Source organism: Drosophila serrata, unplaced genomic scaffold (genome assembly GCF_035046125.1).
Source record: "Drosophila serrata isolate PLE 108 unplaced genomic scaffold, ASM3504612v1 contig_276, whole genome shotgun sequence".
In the NCBI taxonomy this organism is placed as follows: Eukaryota; Metazoa; Arthropoda; class Insecta; order Diptera; family Drosophilidae; genus Drosophila; species Drosophila serrata.
In genome coordinates this window covers 2,052,017-2,074,493 of record NW_028257174.1, presented here as the reverse complement: position 1 = coordinate 2,074,493, position 22,477 = coordinate 2,052,017, and the positions used below count along the sequence as shown (strand labels likewise).

Sequence of the window (22,477 nt, the reverse complement as noted above, 5' to 3'; positions counted from 1 at the left end):
ACCCATTTAATGAAGTTTCATTTAGTTTACTAAGCAAATGAAAAGACTTCTCAAGGTCAAGCTCAACTTAAGCCTGCAATTCGTTCATTATCCGATTTTTCCGGAATATAAACAAATACTTGAATAACGCACATCAAGTGCAAATTCGCAAGATAGTAAATCGAAACCGAAGCCCAAACAAAACCCAAGCCCATTTCGTTTCCCCAGAATTCGTTGACAACAAAACTGATTAAACTTTGGTTGGTAATAAATTACAGTGTGTTTATTTTTATATATATATATTTTTTCATGTAAACATAAATGTTTATATTCATATTCGATTACGTCTGTCGTCAAATGGAGTGCTTGTGGTACTAACAATAGGTTCATTTACAAAGGCCTACGTTTGAAATGGAATGTTTTATGCTGAAAGAAATCAAAACTTGGACTCCAACTTCGGTTTCAAAGTGGTTCTATAGCATATATAGAGTTTGGGTTAATACTAAGCATGGGCGATCATAAATATCTACAAAATAACATAAGTTCTGGGTAAAAAAACTGGAGGATAGACAAAGAATCAGACTAAGTTAAGGGAAAGAATAAAACAAAAAAGGTAAAATTAAATAGAATATATCAAAATCTAAAATAAAGTAAGTTATAAAATAATTAATTTCCAAAAGTTTGGGTATCATTAAGCAAAAAAAAAAGAACTATCTAGTCTATGGCACAATTTCAGTGACTATTCTATGGAAGATATAGGACTATATAGTAGAGCTAGAGTCTACAAAGAAACCATGGACTGTTCTTGGTTTCCTGGCATAAAAGATAATGTAATGTAATGTAATGTAATATAATGTTTTATGTTTATGTTTTATAACGAATTTTAGGGTTTTTCATTTTTGGAATATTTCTTAAAGCATTTTCGTTAGTCTTTTGGGAATTTCATCTTGGCCGTTAGCTTGGAGCCGGTATTGTTTACAGCTGTTGATGTGGTTGTTATGGTTGTGGCATCATTCTCCTGACCATTATTCCTCATATTACGTTCGGAATAGGATTGGTTTCTCTTCGGACTGTCCACGTTCATGTAAATGGGCGGTGTCACCGGTGATTTCACTGGCACCGCCGCCGCCGCCGCCACCGCTGCTGCTGCTGCTCCCGCTGTACCTTTTGTTGTATTCATGGACAAAGGATGTGTTCGGACGGATAACGTGAGGAGCGGCAATGGTGGCGGTGGTGCTGGCGTCTGTGGTGCCGATGACATCGGTGTAGTTGGCGTCGTTGGCATCTCCTCCTCCTCCAATATGATGTCGTCGCCCACCATTGTGATGCGTCGTATCCCCGCTGATACGATTCCAGTTCCCGGTCGATAGATGGAACCGCTGATCCCCGGACTCCCGATGCTGCTGCTGCTGCTGCTGCTGTTGAATCCGCTGTTTGTGTAAGAGTGATTGCTCTTCTTGATCGGCAATCGATTGTTGTTGGACGCCACTGTGGCCATGAGCACCGATGGCGGCGGTGGAGTAACCGATGACACCGGAGTTGCCTGCAGATTGCATTTGCTGATCAAGTCCGGTCCGCGGGACTGAAGCTCCAAGGCCTGCTGCACTGGCTGAAGTTGCTGTGGGTTCGTTCCCGTTCCCGTGCCCGTTCCCGTTCCCGTTCCCGTGCCCGTTCCCGTCCCTGATCCCGACATCTGGGAGACAATGGTGCGGCTGTGGTTGTTGCTCAACCCGGTATCTTTCCATTTCTCTGAAACGAAGAATGACCGTGACTTAGTGCTGGTAGTTCCAGAATAGATTTCAGCATTTACACGTACCTGCAGCACTGCTAGCACCATTGGTCTTACCAAAGGGCAGAAGGAGGCGAGCCGGTTGGCAAAAGACCACTGTCTTGTATGCCTTTCTATATTGCTTATTCATAATCACATAAATGATGGGATTAATGCAGGCGGAGAGATAGAGCAGGATGTAACTGCAAATGTGTAGACTGGGATGCTCCACATCCTTGTCGGCCACCTTGACAATGGTGATGGGCAGATAACAGATGACGAAGGATAGGAAAATGGCTAAAACCATTTTGGTAATGCGCCACTCGTTGCGTTTGGCCCGCACCTCCCGTTGATCCTTGATCCTGGTGGTCTGTTGCTGCTTGCCCGTGGGCGCCGTCTCGGGGACATCGGTGGAATAGCTACTGCTACTGTCCGTGGACACGCGATTCCCATTGTCACCGCCGGATGATGCTCCTGCTCCTGCTCCGGCTCCTGCTCCTACTCCTGCACCCGATCCAGCTCCTGGCGTTGGCCTTAGGTTATTCGGTATGGAGTTCTGCTTGGTGGCATGCTGTTTCAGCCGCTGCTCCGACTTGTGAACCACCCAAAAGATCTTGGCATAACAGGCAATGATCACCAGGCAGGGTATCACGAAGGCTGTGATAAAGAGTGTCGTCTTGCTGCTATGACCATGATCATCGGTCATAATGGAGCAGGTTTGCAGGCGAGAATCGTAGCCAAAGCGACCCCATTCCCCCAGCAGAGTTGGCAATTGCATCCCATAGGAGAAGAGCCAACAGGCAGCGATCATTATAGCAATCCAATGGCTTTTATAGATCCTCGCATAGCAGCCATGATGTGTGATCATCACATAACGATTTATCGTGATCATGGCAATGCAGAGCAATGAGACACCAATATTTCCATACTGAATGAAGGGTATCAGGCGACAGAGTATGGCGCCATGACGCCAAGTGCCCTGGACAAAGCGTAGACCTTGGAAGGGTAGCACCAAGGCGCAGAATAGCAAATCGGCAATGCACAGGCTTAAGAACAAAAAGATATATAGATATAGATATTGAATTCTAAAAGAGGTGCATATCCCTTACCTAATAATAAAAGCCGCAGCCACATTGCGAACTTTGGGACACTTGAGCAGGGCCCAGACGGTGAGGAGGTTGCCACAAATGCCAACGATCATGATCAGGAAGGTCATCACAGCGGCAAAGGTCAACAGGGACTGTGAGAAGCTGTGGGAAATTGGGGAATAATTAATTTAATTCAAATTAAATACCTACAAATCATTATTTAAATATATTAAGGTTGCTTATGGCTTAATTCAGCAAGTGCTATATAGTTTTATAAACCCATATTCAATGTACTGCCCTTTCACTTTAAAATAATAACTATTTCCAGGAAGCACTTATTAAATTCCTGTTAATTTCCATATCACAAAAACCAAACAGTTGAATTAAGTATTTCCCAGATTATTATCTTGTTGTTTTATGTTGATTATATACTTTAATATAAGCTTCATCTTTCTACATTATAAAAAAAGGCAAATCCTTTTGATCTTACTTCTTGTGCTGTGATTCTAACGACTTAAGCGGAAATCTGTTTGCTACTTTTGGCGACCTTTGTGCACCCCACCATTTGGCCCTGTGGCTATCACCATATCGTACTCGAAGTTGCCGGCTTCCGCTGGCTAAAGAATCCCACAAGAATCAGACGTCTTTGTCAGTTTGCGGTGCAATGGAGCGCGTAATATTAACGATCTCTTATCGGACCTCTCCAGGCCCCAGGGTCTATAATTACCCACTGGGTGTAGCTGATAGCTTCAAAAACCATTGCACGACTCACTTGGCACCCACTTGGCACATCGTCAACACCAAAGCACCAGATCCAAGATCCCCACACTAACTCACCCGCCTTCGTCCGTTGGCGAAGCCATCGTCGTGGTTGTTGTCAGCGCCTCCAAGGGGGGATAGCCATCGCCTAGGTCAACCGTAGACTCGTCACTCATTCTGATGCTAAAAAAATATAGATGAGAAATATGAGAAAATATAAGAAAGAAGGTTTACTCTCAGTGACAGAGGATTTCTAAGATCTAGCATGAGTTGTTCCATTCTGATTTCAGGACTTGCTTAATTAATGATTCATTCACATTTCCTAAAATGAAACGCTTATTGCTACTATATTATTTAAAAAGAAAAGTCTCATGGGGAGAGGAACCCACTTGAATGTTATCATTTGTTGACAAAATCACAACCATCAAGGTTATCAGCTTGGTAAGCAAATATTTGTTTGAGTTTGTTGTCGTTAAAGTTCATTTCCCGTTGCTGAAGATCAATAAATTAAGAGAATCATATCTATGTCTGGTCTGCATTATTGTTTTATAGTTTAAAATATAGTCGAAGGGGTTTTCTATGCAAGTTCCTTTACAGTGAGTCAGTTTTGAGTGGGGAGATTTCTTAAGAAGGGTTTAATCATGCATATTTTGGATTTATGTATTTAGTTTTGATCTCTTCCTAATCTCTTCTTGATTACTTCCTGATCTCTTCCGGATCTCTTTCTAATCTCTTCCTGATCTCTTCTTGATCTCTCCCTGATCTCTTCCTGATCTCTTCCTGATCTCTTCCTGATCTCTTCCTGATCTCTTCCTGATCTCTTCCTGATCTCTCCCTGATCTCTTCCTGATCTCTTCCTGATCTCTTCCTGATCTCTTCCTGATCTCTTCCTGATCATTTCCTGATTACTCCCTGTTCTCTTTCTAATTTTTTTTTTTTTTTTCTCACTTGATCTTGATTATTGTTCCTGACCACAGTCACTAATCACTGATCACTGATCACTGATTTCACTGATTTTTAATTAAAGTTTCAGTTTGTTCTGAGATGTGACTTCTTAGCTTCCAGCTTCACCATGAGTCACATCTTCTTTTGCACCTCAAAAGTGGCAACCGAAAAGGTCATCACTACCTTTTAGCTTCGACAATCTCTCACGACCTCTGTCTCTATTGAATTCCACCCGTTAATTCACTTGATCTTGATATTGATCCTGTCCAATCGGTGACCAAATCACCCCAATCACAAAAAACTACACAAGCACTGAACACCGATCGCCAGCGACGACAATTGCCAACTGGCAATCGAGTGGATGAGGTTCTTCTCGTGCCTCCAAACTGGCGCTGGCTGCATGCTTATTGCGCCGACGCAACAACACAAGTAACCCGCAACATGACACTCCGCCGTCTCCGTTGTTGTTGCCCCTTTTTTTTTGCCCAGTTTGGTAACCCACCCGGAATCGGGGCGTGGCACCCTTTGCGGACTATGATAAATTAGTGTCAATTAAATAATTTAAAGAGGTCACACTCACTCGTCTCAGTCTTCTGTAGTTTTATGTTCTATTTTGTATCTGTATCTAAGCTGTATCTGTATCTGTATCTGTATCTCTGTGTAGCTTCTGCAGCACCTCCTGCAGCCGGAGCACTTGGGGTGCAAAGATCAACGTCGAACCTTAATTAATTGAGTGACTGTTTCACTCGCTTTTCTTTTCTTTTTTTTTTTTGTATATATTTATTTGCAGAGACGTCTAAAATGTGTGTGTGAGTGTGTGTGCCAAGTGATCCGCTCTTCGCTCGAGTGGCCGCTAATCGAGGCAAGTGATGAGTTTTACACGGCAAGGAAAAAAGGAGCAGTTTTTTGTTTCTTTTTATATACGAAATTTTAGTTGTAAGGATAGCCTGTAAGATAAGTTACTATCCTGAAAGGTTTGTCTATGTAAAACAGTGATTAAACTGCTTTTGTTTGATTAAAAACGAAGCCATATTAAGGTTTTTACTATCGGAGTGAGCTGATTTGCCAGTTGATTATAATTAAGATCGGGACTATGGGTATTTAATATGTTATAACATTTACTATATAAAATACCTTCGATCTCTTGAAGTTTCTGTTATTTATAATTAAAATTTTAGTTTAATAAATAACGGTCTTGTGGGCATTAAATTTGTTATAACATTTTTTATATAAAATACCTTCGATCATTCTTTAATTTATGATATTTATTTATTTACGATTCAAAGGTTTAGTTAAATAAAGAACGGGCTGATGAATATTCAATTTGCTATTGAAAAGTTTATATAAAATAGCTCGGTTTTCTTTAAATTAATTTATTTATAATAAAAAGGTTAGGTTAAATAAAAAACGGGCTTTTTGGTATTTAATTTGTTAAGCCATTTTCTATATAAAATAGATTTGATCTCTAAAGATTTCCTTCTTTATAAATAAAATGACTCCTTGCCTTATTTTTATCTTCTCATTTAAAATGCTTTTGATACGTTAAACAAGAATATTTTATATTAAAAATAATGTTTACTTAAATTTTGCTTATGCCTTATGCCTTTTGCCTACTGCCTTACCATATCCTTTTTGTTATAAGTGTATATATCCTATACACCCTCATCTACTCCCTTTTTCCTCCTCTATTTCCCTCTTTTCCTTTTCCTATTCCCCACTTTCTTGCCTTCCTTAGGTCATGGCTGCATTCTTTAGCCTGGCCCCTGGGGCGTATACGCAATCTGTCTGGGCTCGAATACATTTTGGTTATCTTATCAGTAGTTGTGTTGCGCTTACCTCTAGTCGCTGAATTTTTTTCTAATTTTATTGTTGTTGTTTTTTATTTGGTAATCCTACCGATCGTGTCTCTCTCACACACTCTCTCTCCTGTCGATTTTGCACGTGTGTAGGTGCACGGGTGCGTATACGTGTTATCAGTGAGTAAGTGAGAGAGGAGGATTGGAAATCGCTTGTTTATTTATTTATTTGCTGCTCACGTAATCGAAACTAGTGCAGCTGCGATCTCTTTTGCTCCCCTTTTCTTTGCATTAATTTGAGTAGAGTTGATTTTTTTGTTGTTGTGTGTTTTGTTATGTTTTCTCTACTCCAACTCCCTTTTGCTCTCAGGTAGAGAGGTGAGTGAGTAATGCTGTGGTGAGCAATGTAAACAGTTTACGGCATTTGCCATTCATTCGCTTGCTGTTGTTGTTGTTGTTGTTGTTGTTGTTGTTGGGGACGCTCCACTGTTGTGATTCTTGTTGTTGTTGTTATTATTACTGCTGGTGATTCAAAAGCCGACCTGGCTTTCATGACTAATGCCTTTAAGCAACGAGCGGGATCAGGTAGAAATTAAAAAAAAGGGTTACAGGTTGCCGCTCAGCAGCACTCGGCATTATCACCAAACAAAACATATAAGCACAAAAATATTTTTTAAAAACAATGCAAAAAAACAATATTGAAGCACACACGCGTATAGAGGTTGCCTAATGGGCATCAAATGTCACTCAAGCGAAAAAGAAAATCGAAGCCAAATCGAAGTTATTATTACAATGTTTATTATTACTAACATTCTAGGCGACACTCCGAATGTAATTTACAACTAACTGCGGTTCGGAAATGATCGAGTGTGCAGTTCGTCGTCGTTCCAAGTACGAGTGCGAGTGTGATATTGCTATGCCAGTTGACAAATAGGAACCTCCACCTCTCACTCGTACTCTCACTCTCACTCAGCGTTTCTCGATCTCTGCCCCGTTGTGTGCTCTCCGAGGTTGAGGGACATGGACGTGGGTGCGATCAAGCCAAGGGGGGTCTAACGCCTCAATAAACTATGAACTATACTCTTAGAATAAATGAATAAATAAATAAATAAATAAAAATGTACAAACCAATTTAATCAAGTTAATATTTATTTAATTGAATTATATTCTTGCAAACCCCTTTCAAGCTCCGCCCCTGTGCGGCCCCCATGATTTGGCGCTCTCAGCCATGCTCTCTCACACTCTCCTGGTCACTGTTGCTCCAAGCCGGGTGGGGACAGTGCGACAGACAGGGACGGAAAGACAGACGGCCATCTGGCGGCGATCTTTTGGTGTGGTGCGGGTGGCGGGTGTTGGTTAGTGTGTGTGTGTGTGTGTGCGTGTGCGTATACGCGATCCCTTAATGATTGCCGATATCTATTGCAGCTATATGTAGCTACTCTTCTTCATTATCACAATGTGCAACGCCAGCAGCAGCGACAGCAGCGGCAACAACTGATAAGGGGCAGCCTGTCCGCGTGTCAGCATGTCTGCATTCTAATGTTTACACAATTGGACATTCGACATCGATCGTTTCCAATCCGATTCAAAGAAACGCATGAGACTACACAGAAAAAAGAGATAAAATATAAATAAATTAAATTTTTCATATTTAAATTACAAAATAATAATAATACAAACTTCATATCTTTAGCTAAACTTGAAAAACTAATCTAATCGTTTGAAGTAAAACTTTAAATATATATTAAATATTTTTTAATATTTTAAATATGTATGCTATTTTTAACACATTTTTGGATTTCTTATAATAGCCAAAAGCATGAAACTAAGTGAAGGAGATATTTTTGACCCCATAAATCATATATATTTTTGATCAGCATTAACGGGAGAATCGATCTAGCCATCTCAGGCGGAAAACAAAATTTTGAAAAAATTTTCGAAACTTTATAAGAGGTTACCTCGTTAAAATTTTCAAAAATTGATAAAAAAAAATTAATTTTTTTAAGATTTAAACTGAGTATGCAGATTTATTAAGCTAATAAAAACGAACAGAGGAATGCTTTCCGAATTGAAATTAATGCTTTTTTGGCTTAGTTATAGTAATTTTAAAATTGAATTTATTCAAATAATTATCATATAAAATATGGGAAGGCTCATAATTTAATTTAATAATAAATAAATATAAATAATTTATAATTTCAAGGTTTTCCATATATACTGATATTGAACTCAATATGATGATTAGATAGATCGTGAAACTTCGCTTGAACAAAATGATATATACTATTTTCCCCAGTGCCGATATCGAACTAAAGATATAGCCGATTTGTGTGCACTCGCCTTTTGTTTGTGTTTGCTGTGGATTGTGTTAAGAACACGCTAGTTTATGGTTTATGGCTATCTAAATATACGCCCGAGTGTGTGCGTATAAGTGCGCCGGAGAAGTTTACATTAGCTGGGATCGGAGATCGGTAATGGGGATCCATGGGTCTGGACGGGGTGTACAGGAGGGGGGGGGGGAAGTTCCCTCGATTGGCATTCGATTCGTATCCCCACAATTACATTCACAAAAACCAAATGGGGGAAGTTTTAGTTTCCACTTTTGTGGCCATTCCGCAAGAATTTCCATAATACAATAGCAGATAGGAAATTAGTATTGTAAATAAAATATATATAAAATAAAAAGAAACTTATTACTTAATACATTATTCATAATATTTAAAGAGAAAAGTATTACTTTATATTTTATATATATTATTTATAATACTCATTTTCCATCAACTCTAAATTTTGCTGAAATCTATACAACGAAATGTGTGATATTTTAAAAGGTTGTTTTTATTAATAAAAAAAACTATCTGGGTTTACTGTATCAAAATAATTGTATTTATGGGTAATATATGTATATAGTAAATATATAGTATTTGATATGTATCACCTTTTTCTTTACCCAAATCTTAAACATTGCTTAAATCATTGCAACTAATAATAAACCTTGTAAATCTAAGCTTTCTTTATTCAAAACATAATCCCAAACCCACAAATCCCAAATTACACACAAAAAAAAAAAAAACCCGTATGTGTCAATTGGTGATTGATGTTCTTTCTCAATAATCCTGATGTATATAGTATATACCCTTGGCATTATCTTAAATTACAAATAAAGAATCCCAGATATAAACTGGAATCGAAGGCGATATGGCGCTAGCAGACCGTCTCCAGTTGTTTGTTTTCCGCATAATGGTCACTGGACACGATCGGAACTCTTTGTATATATGTACATATATATCTATATATGTATATAGTCTGTATAGTTTGTATAGTCTGGTGCAATTCCGGGACGGGACCCTGCATGGAAAACAAACAGTGAGTTCGAATTGCCAAAGAGTTTTCCCTTTAATTTCCATTCCCTGAATCACTTACTCGTTTTTCTTTTTCCATGCCACAATAAGGCAAACGCTATACTTTTAATTTTCCAGCACAAATGACCCGCACTTTGACCCCTTCTCCAGATGGAAATTGGACATAAAGTTGATTAATTAAGAGAGTCGGGCATCTAAATTTTGTTAAAGGGGTTTTTATCAGGGTGAGGAAATTGTGGAAAATCGGGGAGAGAAATGCCTCACGACTATGACTTTTATTTTACGCATAGAATCGAAATCGTTTGTATATAGTATTTATTCACTCAAATCTCGTGTGCGTTTTTCTCTGCTTTTATATATTTATATTTTTTTTTGTATAAATCTTTGTTGTTGTTGTTACTATGAGTAGATCCCATTTATTATCCAGAGGAAACTACACACACACACACACACAAAAAAAACAACACGCTGCTAAGAATTGAAAAAGTTTTTAGTTTCGAAAATGCTCAAAGAGGTGTGCGTACGAACGGAATCCCAAAATCAGGGCTGCAAGAGGAATCTATATAGTTGAAATATTACTTAAATTCTAAGATTGTAATAAAGTATATATATAAAACCATGAATAAAACTTTAGTTTTTCATTTGCTTTAATTCTATATTACATTTTATACATGCTTAAATAAAATAAACCAATTAATAAAGCTGCCGTTGATAGTATCTCTATAGTTTTTAAAGATTTTTTTTAAAAAACCCTGTACCCCTAGTTCGTATATTTGGAAATCCAAAGTATAAAAGAAAAAACAGCAACAATGCGATCCATCAGAATATCGACGCTCGAAGAAAAGTGTACGAGAGAGCGAGGAAAAGCTGGGAAGGCTGGAGGAAAAACCGATTCCGAATCCCATATCCGAAACGTTAACGAACCGAGCCCCAAAAACTGAAAACCCGAAGAATAGGAACAATGTAAACATTGTGCCCATTCCACGGGCAAATTACCAAATTACCAAATTACCCGATGATGAAGTCAATTGTTGTATACAATAAAAATTTGTACTGCTATTTGTTGGTGTTGTTGTTGGTGTTGTTGGTGTTTTTGTTGGTGTTGTTGTTGGTGTTGCTGCCACTGTATTGTTTTCGTTTTCCAAAAGTTTTTCTAGTTCGCTGCTGCTTGTGTAGTTTTTTTCGGGCTCTTTTCTGGATTTGATTTTTTTTCTCAATATTTTGTACGCTCGGCTGGCTTCCCGCTTTTCCTCACATTTTGTTGTTATTCTTATTGTTGTTGTTGTTTTTTTGTTTTTTGTTTTTTTTTTTTTTTTGGTTGGCTTTTGTGGATGCGAAGAATTCAGTTTTAGTACAAATTCAGAGCAGGAACGAGCAACGTGCTCCCCACCTTGCACCGACCAACCGACCGACCGACCTGACCCGACGCCATCCGTTACCACCATGTTCCCGCCCAGCAGCATCAGCATCAGCAGCAGCAGCAGCAGCAACATTCCGCACCAAACGCATCAACCGGAGATAATGCCTCTGCTACTACAATCAGATTTGGTTGTAAAACCCATGGATATTCAACTAATGTCACCTGAATTGGAACTGGAAATGGACCTGGACCTGGACCTAACCACCGACACCACCACCAGTGATGGACATCAGGTGCTCTTCGAGGGCTATTCGGATGAGCTGCTGACCATCGCCTGGATGGCCTGCATTGTCTTCATTATTGTGGGTGTGCCCGGCAACCTGCTGACCATCATTGCCCTATCCCGTGGCCGTCAGACGCGTAACTCTACGGCTATATTTATTATAAATTTATCCTGCTCGGATCTGCTCTTCGGTTGCTTCAATCTCCCGCTGGCCGCATCCACATTTCGGGAACGAGCCTGGACGCACAGTGATCTCCTGTGCCGACTATTCCCCATGCTTCGATATGGTTTGCTGGCCGTATCCCTGCTATCCGTATCATTGATCACCATCAATCGGTATATCATCATAGCCCATCCCAGGCAATATCCCAGGTAAGGTTTCTCCATCCACTTGACCATATTTCACAAGAAAACCCACACACACACTCGATCGATCGATTGTTGTTTCGGAATTTAGACAAACATTTCGCATTTTGAGCTTTTGGATTTTCGTGTGTTTAAACAAAATGTGTGTGTATATAGTGTGTGTGTGTGGAAATGGGTTCTGTTTTATAGGAATATACAGAACTTGGTTATATAGACCAGCACACGCATCTCGAAGAAATTGTTTTATATTTAACAGGAAAGGAAACTAAACTTGGGAAAGCCAAAGTTTATATACCCATGCAGTTTGCAATTAAATTATAGGATCGAATTGGAAATTAATCATAAATAAGCATTAAATATTCGTATATTTATAGGATATATTTTATGAATTAAACACAGTTTAAAAATTTCATAACTTAGCCAAAAATGCATTAATTTTAATTCGGAAAGCGTTTGTATGTTCATTTTAAGCAGGTTAAAAAAACTGCATACTCCATCAAAAATTGAATTTTTGACCGATTTTTGAAAATTTTAACGATGTAACCCCTTTCCTTTTTTTCCAAAAATGGAAAATTTGCGAAAAATATTTTTTTCTGCCGAAGATGGCTAGAAAGATTCGCCTGTTGATGCTGATCAAGAATATATAAGGTTTATAGGGTCGGAAATGGCTCCTTCACTTAGTTTAAAGCTTCTGACTAAAGTTAGAATACCATTTTTTAATGGATATTAACTATATTTTTATGTGAACATTTTTTCGACAAATCAAAATTTAAAAAATTCATAACTAGGCTAAAAATGCATTAATTTTAAATCGGAAAGCGTTCGTATGTTTATTTTTAGCAGGTTAATAAAACTACATACTCCATTAAAAATTGAATTTTTGATCGATTTTTGAAAATTTTAACGATGTAACCCCTTTCCTTTTTCTCAAAAAATGGAAAATTTGCGAAAAATATTTTTTTCTGCCGAAGATGGCTAGAAAGATTCGCGTGTTGATGCTGATCAAGAATATATATGGTTTATAGGGTCGGAAATGACTCCTTGATTGTGCTAGAAGCTTCTGAAGGTTCAATGAACCTGAAACGCTATGGCATTAAGAATGTTTTATAATTGTCTTTTATATTATATTTAAGAGTACAAAAAAATATTAAATATTTTTAAGAAATAATGAAATTTGTAACAGATTTATTAAAGGTGGATTTTATTATTTAATTTTCTCTTGAACATCCCTGCAGGATCTACCAGAGACGCTATCTGGCCTTGATGGTGGCCGGCACCTGGGTGACCACATTCTCGATCATGATACCCACATGGCGCGGCGTCTGGGGCTGCTTTGGCCTGGATGTAAGCATCGGTTCCTGTTCCATTCTCCACGATCGATATGGACGTTCGCCCAAGGAGTTCCTGTTCATAGCCGCTTTTATGGTGCCCTGCATTTGCATTGTGATTTGCTATGCCAGGATCTTTATGCTGGTCCGGAAGGCAGCCATACGGGCAGGAACTGCCAACAAGGCTAATCTCAGCGAGGTGACACCCAGCCAGCCCATGGCTATGCCCAGGTCAAAGCCAGAGAAGGCCAGCACATCGAGTGGTGGCGAAGGACAACAGCAGCAGCAACAGCAGCAGCAGCAGGAGCCAGGACGACCCTTTGTGGTGGCCGAGCAGCTGGCCTACATAGATGACAATGCCTCGGCGGACAGCCTGCCCATCTCGTACAGCATCCGGCGGCGGGAGCAGGAGGATCAGCAGCCACCAGTGGATGCCAATGTGGTGCTCAAGGAGAAGGAGAAGGAGAAGGAACGAGAGCGAGAGCGAGATCAGGAGAAGATCAGCCTGGGACGCAGTCAAACGCAACTGGAGCTGGCCAAGAACTCCGGGTGAGTAGGGTGTGACCAATATGTCGAATATAAATTCTAATTTCACTATGATTTTTATAGGAAGAATCCGAATTCCAATTCCAATCCCATAACTGCCTCATTGCGCACCTCCTTCACCCGATTTAGTCCACGAAAATCACTATATGCCTCCATGGGTAATACATCCAATGCCTCGTCCATTTATCCGGGTCGCATGAGCGCCAAGGATCGACGTTTACTCAAAATGATTCTGGTGATCTTTGTGTGGTTTGTCATCTGTTATTTACCCATAACAGTGACCAAGATTTGGAAGACGGCCACAGAGGTGCATTGGTTTAATATTGCTGGTTATTTGCTTATTTATCTGACCACCTGCATCAATCCGTTGATTTATGTGCTAATGAGTTCCGAGTATCGTCGAGCCTATTGGAATCTATTGAGGTGTCATGGCTCCTCTGATTCCCATCAGCAAGATCAGAGGCATCATCACCAGCAGCAGCAACAGCAGCAGCAGCAGCATCAACAGCAGCAGCAGCGGAAACGGAAGTTGGGTAAATCGGCAGCGTGACTTCCGCTAGGAGCTGTCACTCTCTCTCCCTTGTCATTGCCTTTGTATGTCATCCGTCCCCCCAGCAGGATCGATCATTTTGTTTGTGTCTAGTCACAGGATCAAAGAAACCCTTCCAAGAAACCATACCAATATACATATGTAATGTAGGAACACCAGAAGTGTATTGCATTTTATACCAAATGACTTTAATATCTGGTTTACATTTTGAATTCCATGTTTAAGAACAATCGATGTTTTGTTTTTTATAAGTTTTTTTTTTTTTGTTTTTTTGTTTGCTTGTCGCTAATTATTGTACCAATACATAATAGATATATCCGTATATGGATATACCCTATCTATGCCCCCAATAAATGCTTCGAATAATTGATATATGTAGTTACGTTGTTCTCATAATCCACTTCCACCTGCTCCCACCTGCTCCCACCTGCTCATCCTCCTAATCCTCTCCGGGGTGTGTATAGTGTAATCATAAGTAAGAGCTATAGCTTAACGCTATTATTATCAATATACATATTGTATATGTCTGCGTGTATGCGTACGAAACTTTGGACTACTTAAGGCTAATAACACAACTAAATCTTCCAATATTACGTTGATTCCATCGTATAGCTTCAGTTAACCAGTTCTCCAGTTCCAGATGGATCCGTGTATATTGTATATATATATATATCCGCTATGTATATCTATATATATATATGTTTGCATGGTTTGTATATCGTATATGGGATCAAATAATTCATAATTGCGATTGCGAGCTTAATAAAAAATTGAGGTGACCAACAAAGGGTCACCATTAGTCCGATGCCTCCCTCCCCGGATAGAGCATCCCCCCCTTTCCCTCTTTCCCTCATCTCCCTCATCCCACTTAGACGGACTCCAGATGCTCGGATATCTCCAGGATGGGACTCTCGCTGAGCGGCTTCACCAGCGATTGCCAGTTGGGTGTGAATAAACTGAGCACGGGCGTCGATGTCTGGAAAGGAATACCAATAAATATAGTTAACTGGAGATTAAGATAATGGATAACTTAACTTGGAGATAAAAATTGTTGATATACTCACATGATATTCAGCCTCCAGGCTATGCCCATGTGGCGTGGCCGGCTTGCACTTGACCGCCGTGGGCGTGCCCGGTGCTGTGGACGGCGGTACTGTTCCGGCACCACCTGGTGCCCCACCACCATTTGAAGCTCCTCCCACCTGACCAGTGCCCTGGTCCGATTGACTGATGTAGGAGGTCTTTAGATTCATCTGACTGAAGGCATGAGCTCCCGGCATGGTCATCGAGTGCTGCAGTCTCGGTGTGCCGCTCCTGGGTCGCTCTAGGAGGGCCAGCTCATACAGCTCCTCGGCCAGATGCTGTTCGGGATTGGGTGCCGGCGGTGGCGGAGGCGGTGGCTGCGGATGCCCAAAGTGATGGTGCTGATGGAGCTGATGCTGCTGATGCTGCTGCTGCTGATGGGGATGTGGATGTGGATGCTGCTGCTGATGATGTCGCCCGGCCAGCTGTGCCTCCAGGGCGTATTGCTTCTGAAAGAGCTGACGCTTCTGCTGGAGCAAACGATGCTGGAGCAATTGCTGCTGCAATGGTGGCTTTTGCATCGGTGACATGGGCACTGCCACACTGGTCACACCCAAAGGAAGATGCGGATGTGGATATAGACCGGGTGGCGGCGGTGGCGGGGCATAACAGGCGGCCGCAGCAGCAGCGGCAGCAGCAGCAGCAGCGGCGGCGGCCGCATGACCATAGAGATCTCCGCCAGCGCCAGCCTCGAGGAGCAGCGGCGGTGGAGCAGCCGCCTGACCCGGATGAAACAGGGGATGCTGAACATGTCCATGGCCATGTCCATGAGCATGTCCATGTCCATGGCCATGACCGTGGCTATGACCATGACCATGGCTATGACCATGTCCATGACCATGTCCATGTCCATGGTGATGGGGCAGCGTCATTAGCGGATGATGTTTGCCAGCGGGCAGGGCATAGAATTGACCATTTGGAAATTGACATAGCTCCTCCAGGCCATACACCTGGCCATGTCCATGGTTATGCTGATGCTGGTGAGCCGCCTCCTGTTGCAGCTGCTGGATCTCCAGCCAGTTGTGTCGCTTGGCCTGCTCATAGCGATAGCTTCCATATACCCGACTGGTGCCAAGAAGGCTGCCAGAGCTGAGCAATCCCTGGGCCACCAGGCCATCGCTGGCCCTTCGTCCCTCGCGGAAATGGATGGGCGAACGCTTGTCCAGAAAGGGAGCTCCTCCTCCTCCTCCTCCGTTTGGCGGCGGCGGTGGCGTGGGATTCGGCGTGGGCGTCGATGCCGAACTGGGCGGCGGCAGGCCGAGACCCAAGCCCAGGCCCAGGGCCAGGGCACCTGGCATATGGATGCAGGAGCTATGGCTGCCATATAACGAACGCTCCGATGAGTGCTCCGAGGAGACGGCTGCCGGTGAACCCGATGCCGGTGTGGGTGTGGCCAGCATGGAGCTGGAACCCATGCAGGAGGGCAGGCTACCCTTGCCCGAGGGCAGGGCAAAGTCCAGACTATCATATGGACCGCTGCAGTTGCTCTTCGAAGAGCCACGACTCAGATTCTGGCTGAGACTCTTAGAATAGCTGCCGGCACTGCCGGCCAGGACGCCGCTGGAGGAGCTGCTGCTTGCATATGAACGCATCCGGTGGCTCTGGCCGCCACCTCTACTGCCGCCGCCACTGCCACCGCCTGCGCCGGCTAGGTGGGTTAAGTCGCTGCTCGAAAGCGAGGTGGGTCCGCCATTAGACTGGCCATGACCATGACCATGTACGGGGCCACCGCCATTGCTGTCCTTGGACTCCTGCGAGGCAGAGCCCGGATCATTGCCCTGATCCGTCTCGCAGCCCTCGTCCGTGCTGGAGCTGCCCTGGGCGAGGACCTTCTTCTCGGATCGACTATCCCCATTTGATTTAGACTCATTCATCTCCTGGCCGGAATCACAGCCACTGCCATTGGTGCTGCTGCCCAGATGGCCGCGTCGCTTGCTCCGTTGCTAAGGATTAGGGATTATATATATAGAGAGCTGAAATCTTCAAGAGATTTCCTAGATAGACTCACCTCCACGGGCAGCGGACTCTCTTGGAGGGTCTGGAACAGTTTGGTGGCCTCGGCGGACATCTTGTAGCGAAAGCTCTGGCCAAGATTGGCCTGCGAATCGAAGCTGCTCGAGCCGGACATGGCCTTTATTGTCTTGGTGTTGCTCTCGCCCGAGCAGGAGCCAGAACCAGAACCAGAACCAGATCCTGATCCTCCAGCATTGGCAGCTGTAGCGGGCATTCCTACCTGTCCCTGTCCCGCTCCTGTTTCCGGCAGCTTGGGCATCTCATCCTTGCCCTCCGCCACAGCTGTGGACTGAAACGTGGGAATGTGGTTATGAATGTGGAACACTTGGAACTCTGGAGGATCACTCACCTGCTGCAGCAGCTGCCGGCAGTCTTCGGTGCTCTGTTTGATGATGTACTCACTGATGGTCTGATGCAGTTGCTTCGATACCAAGGGTACACCGGGTGCTCCGCTTCCGCCTCCACCTGGTCCCTCCATCATCTCCCTGCACCGGAGATTGGCCAGCGAGGGATTGTTGTCAATGCTAAGGGATATGGCCACGGGGCGATGACTTCGCGGTGAATTGGAGCTCAGGCTATGGCGTCCCATCCTCGAGGAGTTTGAGGAGCAGTTCGAGGGAGCCGGTGAAACAGCCGCTGGCAGGGGAGTATAACGCATGGGCAAGGGTATACCAGTTGAGGGCTCCACTTCCACCGGTACTCCTCCAGCACCGCCACCACCACCATTTAGATAACCCGCCAGGTGGGCATGGAGTGGCAGCGAATACTTGGCATAATAGTGACTGGGATCGGGCACGGGTACAGGGCGGTCACTCATGAGCACCGTCTGATGACGGCTAAGTCTTTTGTGGGCCTGATCCTTGGCCAGGATCGAGCTGGTGGATATTGTCTTGGATTGCTGCTGCTGCTGCGGTTGCTGCTGCTGCTGTTGCTGCTGCTGGTCAATCTTGGTGCTCTTGTAGAGCAGCCTCTGCTGGGAGGCAGCAATGGAGGTGGAGGATGCCGCTGAGGAACCATTGCTCTGCTCCTTCTTATGACTAACACGATCCTGCAGGAGCAGATAGATGGCCGCCACATGATCGTAGGTGTTCTTCTTCAGGCTCGCCCGCGTCTTATCCGGTCCAATGCCCACATATTCGGCCATTATCCTTAGGATATCCTCACTGGGCTCCAGCGAGGATTGCCGCTCGGCACCCAAATTGTATTTGGCAATAAGGACATGCTCCAGCAGCTCCGGGCACATCCAGCGATGACGCTTGATCTGATCGATTGTATAGCGACGGGTGGGCTCCAGCACAAGCATGCGACGGATGAGATGCTCACACTCGGAGCTCATGAAGAAGGGGATCCGAAAGCGACCGGAGAGGACACGATCCCGCAGGCTCTGCAACGTGGAGCCATCAAAGGGCAGGGCGCCGCAGACCAGGACATACAGGACCACGCCCAGGGACTACAAGAATATACATTATATAGGATATATATATATCAGGAAGCAGCAGGATTTGGACAACTCACCCAAATATCAATCTCTGGTCCTGTGTACTGCTTCCCCTCGAACACCTCGGGTGCAGCATATGGCGGTGAACCGCACCAGGTGGCCAGCAGTTCGCCGGGCTTGAAATGATTGGAGAAACCAAAGTCTGCAATTTTGATGTTCATATTGAGATCAAGGAGCAGATTCTCGGCCTTGAGGTCACGATGGACAATGCCTTTTTTGTGGCAATACTCCACAGCCGAAATGATTTGCCAGAATTTGAAGCGGGCCGCCGATTCCGACATTCTGCCATATTTGGCAATGTAATCTGAAAAGGAATCAGATGTATTACAAAGGATCTGATCTGGGTACGATCCTTAAAAGATCCTTACCAAAAATCTCCCCCTGACTGGCATACTCCGAGACTATATAGATCATGTTCTTGGTCTCCATAACCTGGGGGGTAGAGTAAACATAGGTGAGAAGTTGCTCCTCTTCGAACTCCTTCGCCTCTCACCTGGTAAAGCTTGATGATGTGCGGGTGCTTCAGTCGCTTCATGATCTCCACCTCACGGTAGACCTTCTGTAGATTGGTCTGGTCCAGCTGTGACTTGTCTATGATCTTGATGGCCACCTCGTTTTTGGTGATGCGATGACGGGCCAGCTTTACCACAGCAAAGTTGCCCTTGCCAATGGTGCGTTCGATGTCATAGAAGCCCACACGCATGGGCTCCTTAAGCTTGAGCAGCTCCTTGCCACTCACACCACCCATAGAGCCGCCGCCTACTGCTGCTCCAGATCCTCCTGCTCCTGCTGCTCCTCCTCCAGAATTCGCTGTGGGACTGGGACCAGGGGTAGCCCCGCCGCTGGCAAATAGCTTCTGGGCCAGCAGGGCATCCTTGCAGGCCACCAAGGCATCAATAGACGGAGCTGCAGCACTACTATCCAGCAGGACAGAGCTGCGTATGGACTCCAGTTGAGGATGCTGTGCCTTGTCCAAGGTCTCTGACTCGGGCTTGCCATTCTGCGGCTGCTTCTCCGCCGCCTGCTGTTGCTGCTTCTCCTGCTTCCCGCCACTCAGCTTGCCCAGCTTCTCTAGCTTCTCTAGCTTCTCATGCTTCTGCTCCTCCGGCGGCTGACTCTCCTCGGTCTTGGTGGCGGAATCCTCGTCAGCCGCCGCCGCCGTCTCGCAGGTGCTCATTTTCCAACTGAGGCACTCCGGGCGGGCCAGCTAGTTCACACCGAGAGGAGGCAGAGCCGGAGATGAGAGATTGGTAGCGACATTCGCGAGAGGATGATGATGAGGCACATGCTGGCATAGCATGCAGGGAATGCCCGGAAAGCCAGCACCTCCTGGCCCATGGTAGTGCTCCTGAAGCCGGAGAAAAAGGATAAAAAAGGTATAATTAATACCAAGGAACAATTTTAAGATAACCAGCAATTTAAAATGTCCTTAAAAGTAGGCAATGCTTTTTTGCAGCATACTTTCAAGGGACTTTTATATCCTTGGAAAGGTACTATAAATTTAGTAAAAAGTAAGTGAAGGAGTCATTTCCGACCCTAAAAATCATATATATTCTTGATCAGCATCAATAGGCAAATCAATCTAGCCACCTCTGACACAAAAAAAAATGTTTCAATTTTTTGAAAAAAATTAAAGGGGTTACATCGTTAAAATTTTCAAAAATTGGCAAAAAATAGAATATTTTAAAATTATAAGCTAAGTATGCAGATTTATAAACCTAATAAAAACTAGCATAGGACCACTTTCCGAATTAAATTTAATGCTTTTTTGGCTGAGTTATGAGATTTTGAAAATTAGATTTTTCGAAAAAATTTTCATATAAAAATTTCAATATTCAAATATTTATTTAAAGAATGCGAATATTTTAAGATATTTTATTTATTTATATTTAATTATATTTTATTTTCTATAATTTAGTTTCAATCTGCAAGGCTTCAAAAAGCTTCTTTTTTTTCTTGTCTTAATTTATTTTATATATTCTTGGAATTATCTTGGCAGATTTCCCAAAAACAATATATTTAGTAATACACTATGAATTTATTTTTATATTTTTCTTGTTTACTTGAATTTAAAACCATTGACATCAGCTAAAAGTAAAAAATAAAACCTCTATTTACACCTGACGCAGTAAATACTGTTTTAAATTCAACATAAAATAATTATTAAATTTCTAGTTTATCTCTGCAGTGAAATATATATATAGATATAATAAACAAAATATATATCCTTTAATTTTTGAGGTCCTAAAAGTAAAACGCAAGTTTATGACTAATTTTGATTTTTTCCCCCGATGTAAATGAGGAAGGGAGGGGAGGGAGGGTTTGGCTTAGAGGGGGCGGAGGTGGGACAGTCGACGCTTGATAAGAGATTAGCTCAGCTATCTGTGGGCGTATGTATGCCTGTGTGTGTGTCTGCTGTTACAAAGCCACTGTGTTTGCGTATGGGTATGCGCTCTCTTCTAGCTTTCTCTCTCTCTCGTGGCTGCTTTTTCTTTGCTAGTGTTGCTACTAGAAACAAATGGCTAGGAATTTAAGCAAATACTAAAAATAACAATAATTTAAGTGTTTATCTGTTACCTTCAAAAGGTTTTTCTTCCACAAAATAATCCTTGAAATAGAATCTCAACTTCAAATTGGATTTTAACCTGTCAAACCTTAGTATGTCATTGATAATGGTATAAATAATTAAAATAAAATATTTAAACCAAGACATTAAGACAGAATTGCTATAAAAATAACAGATTTAAAGAAATTATATTTAAAAACTCTTAACCCTTAACCCACATCTCGCATCTCCTCCAAAAAGTAAACTTCAATTGATAAAACAGGAAACAAAATTTGCAATATGGCTGCAAATGGCTGCTGGCACTTCCGCTTTCAAAATGGCTAGTTTTCCGACGCGCAAAACGGCTGAGTTGGCAGCACTACTCTTTACGAGAGTGGGTGCTCTCGCGCGTGTGTGTGTGTGTGGGTGTTTGCCTGCCTGCGTGTGTGTGTGTGTGTGGGTTGGTGAAAAATCAATAAGCAGAGCAGAGCGGGGGCATCGCATCGCGGAAATCTCTCGCCTTGGCCAGGCGCTCTCAAAGCCACCATACACACCACACCGTTGCCAGTTCTTAGTCGAAGGATGCAGTGCAGCAGGAGCAGCAGCAGCTGCGGTCAGGAGCTGCAACACTGGCCAAAGGAGTAAGCCGCACGCACACAATTGCACAAAATTACCGTTAGTCGTGTGTAGGGAGCGTAGAAAAACAGAGGAGAGCCGGCGGGTTAACAAAAATGATACGCAGATTTACTAATGCTGCGTCCGGATCGAATGGCTATGAGGATGAACGACGACGACCAAGACGGAGAAGACGGTGACCACACGCACAGACACATCCACATCCACATCCCGTTCGCGGATCGCGGACACATGCGGCACGGCACAGCACGGCGCACACACACTCACTCGACTCGCGGCAATGCGACACACAGATGGGATGGCTGCTGCTGCTGCTGGGGAAACGTGGCTGCCTCCAGTCCCGAGCTGCGTCCAACTGGCGTCCGCAAGCTTGACGCTTGACGCTCCCGCTGCTGCTATTTGGTATGCCACCCCCGCTCTTCGTCCGCTCACCCGAGACCGAATCCCCAGCGAGGCAGGCAGCGAGGGTTGCCAAGTGCCAAGCGAGTGCGTTCCGAGTGCCGCCGAGAGTATGTCCAAAAGGGTTGCCGAGCATGCCGGTGCTGGGCCACCACTTGGGGGCCCACTGGGCA

At 43.4% G+C, this 22,477-nt stretch overlaps 3 protein-coding genes across 5 annotated transcripts; 1 reads left to right on the top strand and 2 right to left on the bottom strand.

The window, feature by feature from the left end:
- Positions 1-235: 235 nt before the first annotated feature.
- moody (G-protein coupled receptor moody) lies at positions 236-7,248 on the bottom strand. 2 transcript variants are annotated; one of them, XM_020948124.2, is made up of 5 exons: positions 6,376-7,248; positions 3,673-3,777; positions 2,857-2,997; positions 1,796-2,793; positions 236-1,728 (listed from the first exon to the last, which is right to left on the bottom strand). In XM_020948124.2, exons 2-5 carry the CDS (start codon positions 3,768-3,770, stop codon positions 905-907), a joined length of 2,061 nt encoding a protein of 686 aa, XP_020803783.2. In that variant the 5' UTR covers positions 3,771-3,777; positions 6,376-7,248; the 3' UTR covers positions 236-904. The 2 variants fall into 2 exon arrangements, with proteins under 2 accessions (XP_020803783.2, XP_020803782.2); XM_020948123.2 differs by lacking the exon at positions 6,376-7,248 and adding an exon at positions 4,723-4,999.
- A 3,659-nt stretch (positions 7,249-10,907) lies between these two features.
- LOC110180416 (G protein-coupled receptor moody) lies at positions 10,908-14,500 on the top strand. The gene is made up of 3 exons (XM_020948080.2): positions 10,908-11,712; positions 12,942-13,583; positions 13,644-14,500. Exons 1-3 carry the CDS (start codon positions 11,141-11,143, stop codon positions 14,128-14,130), a joined length of 1,701 nt encoding a protein of 566 aa, XP_020803739.2. The 5' UTR covers positions 10,908-11,140; the 3' UTR covers positions 14,131-14,500.
- Sik2 (Salt-inducible kinase 2) lies at positions 14,297-22,422 on the bottom strand. Of its 2 annotated transcripts, none has more exons than XM_020948078.2 (8): positions 21,944-22,422; positions 19,218-20,072; positions 19,093-19,156; positions 18,742-19,028; positions 17,576-18,676; positions 17,222-17,515; positions 15,195-17,156; positions 14,297-15,106 (listed from the first exon to the last, which is right to left on the bottom strand). In XM_020948078.2, exons 2-8 carry the CDS (start codon positions 19,899-19,901, stop codon positions 14,999-15,001), a joined length of 4,500 nt encoding a protein of 1,499 aa, XP_020803737.2. In that variant the 5' UTR covers positions 19,902-20,072; positions 21,944-22,422; the 3' UTR covers positions 14,297-14,998. The 2 variants fall into 2 exon arrangements, with proteins under 2 accessions (XP_020803737.2, XP_086691547.1); XM_086835421.1 differs by having other exon boundaries at positions 22,173-22,375.
- Between the last annotated feature and the right edge of the window lie 55 nt (positions 22,423-22,477).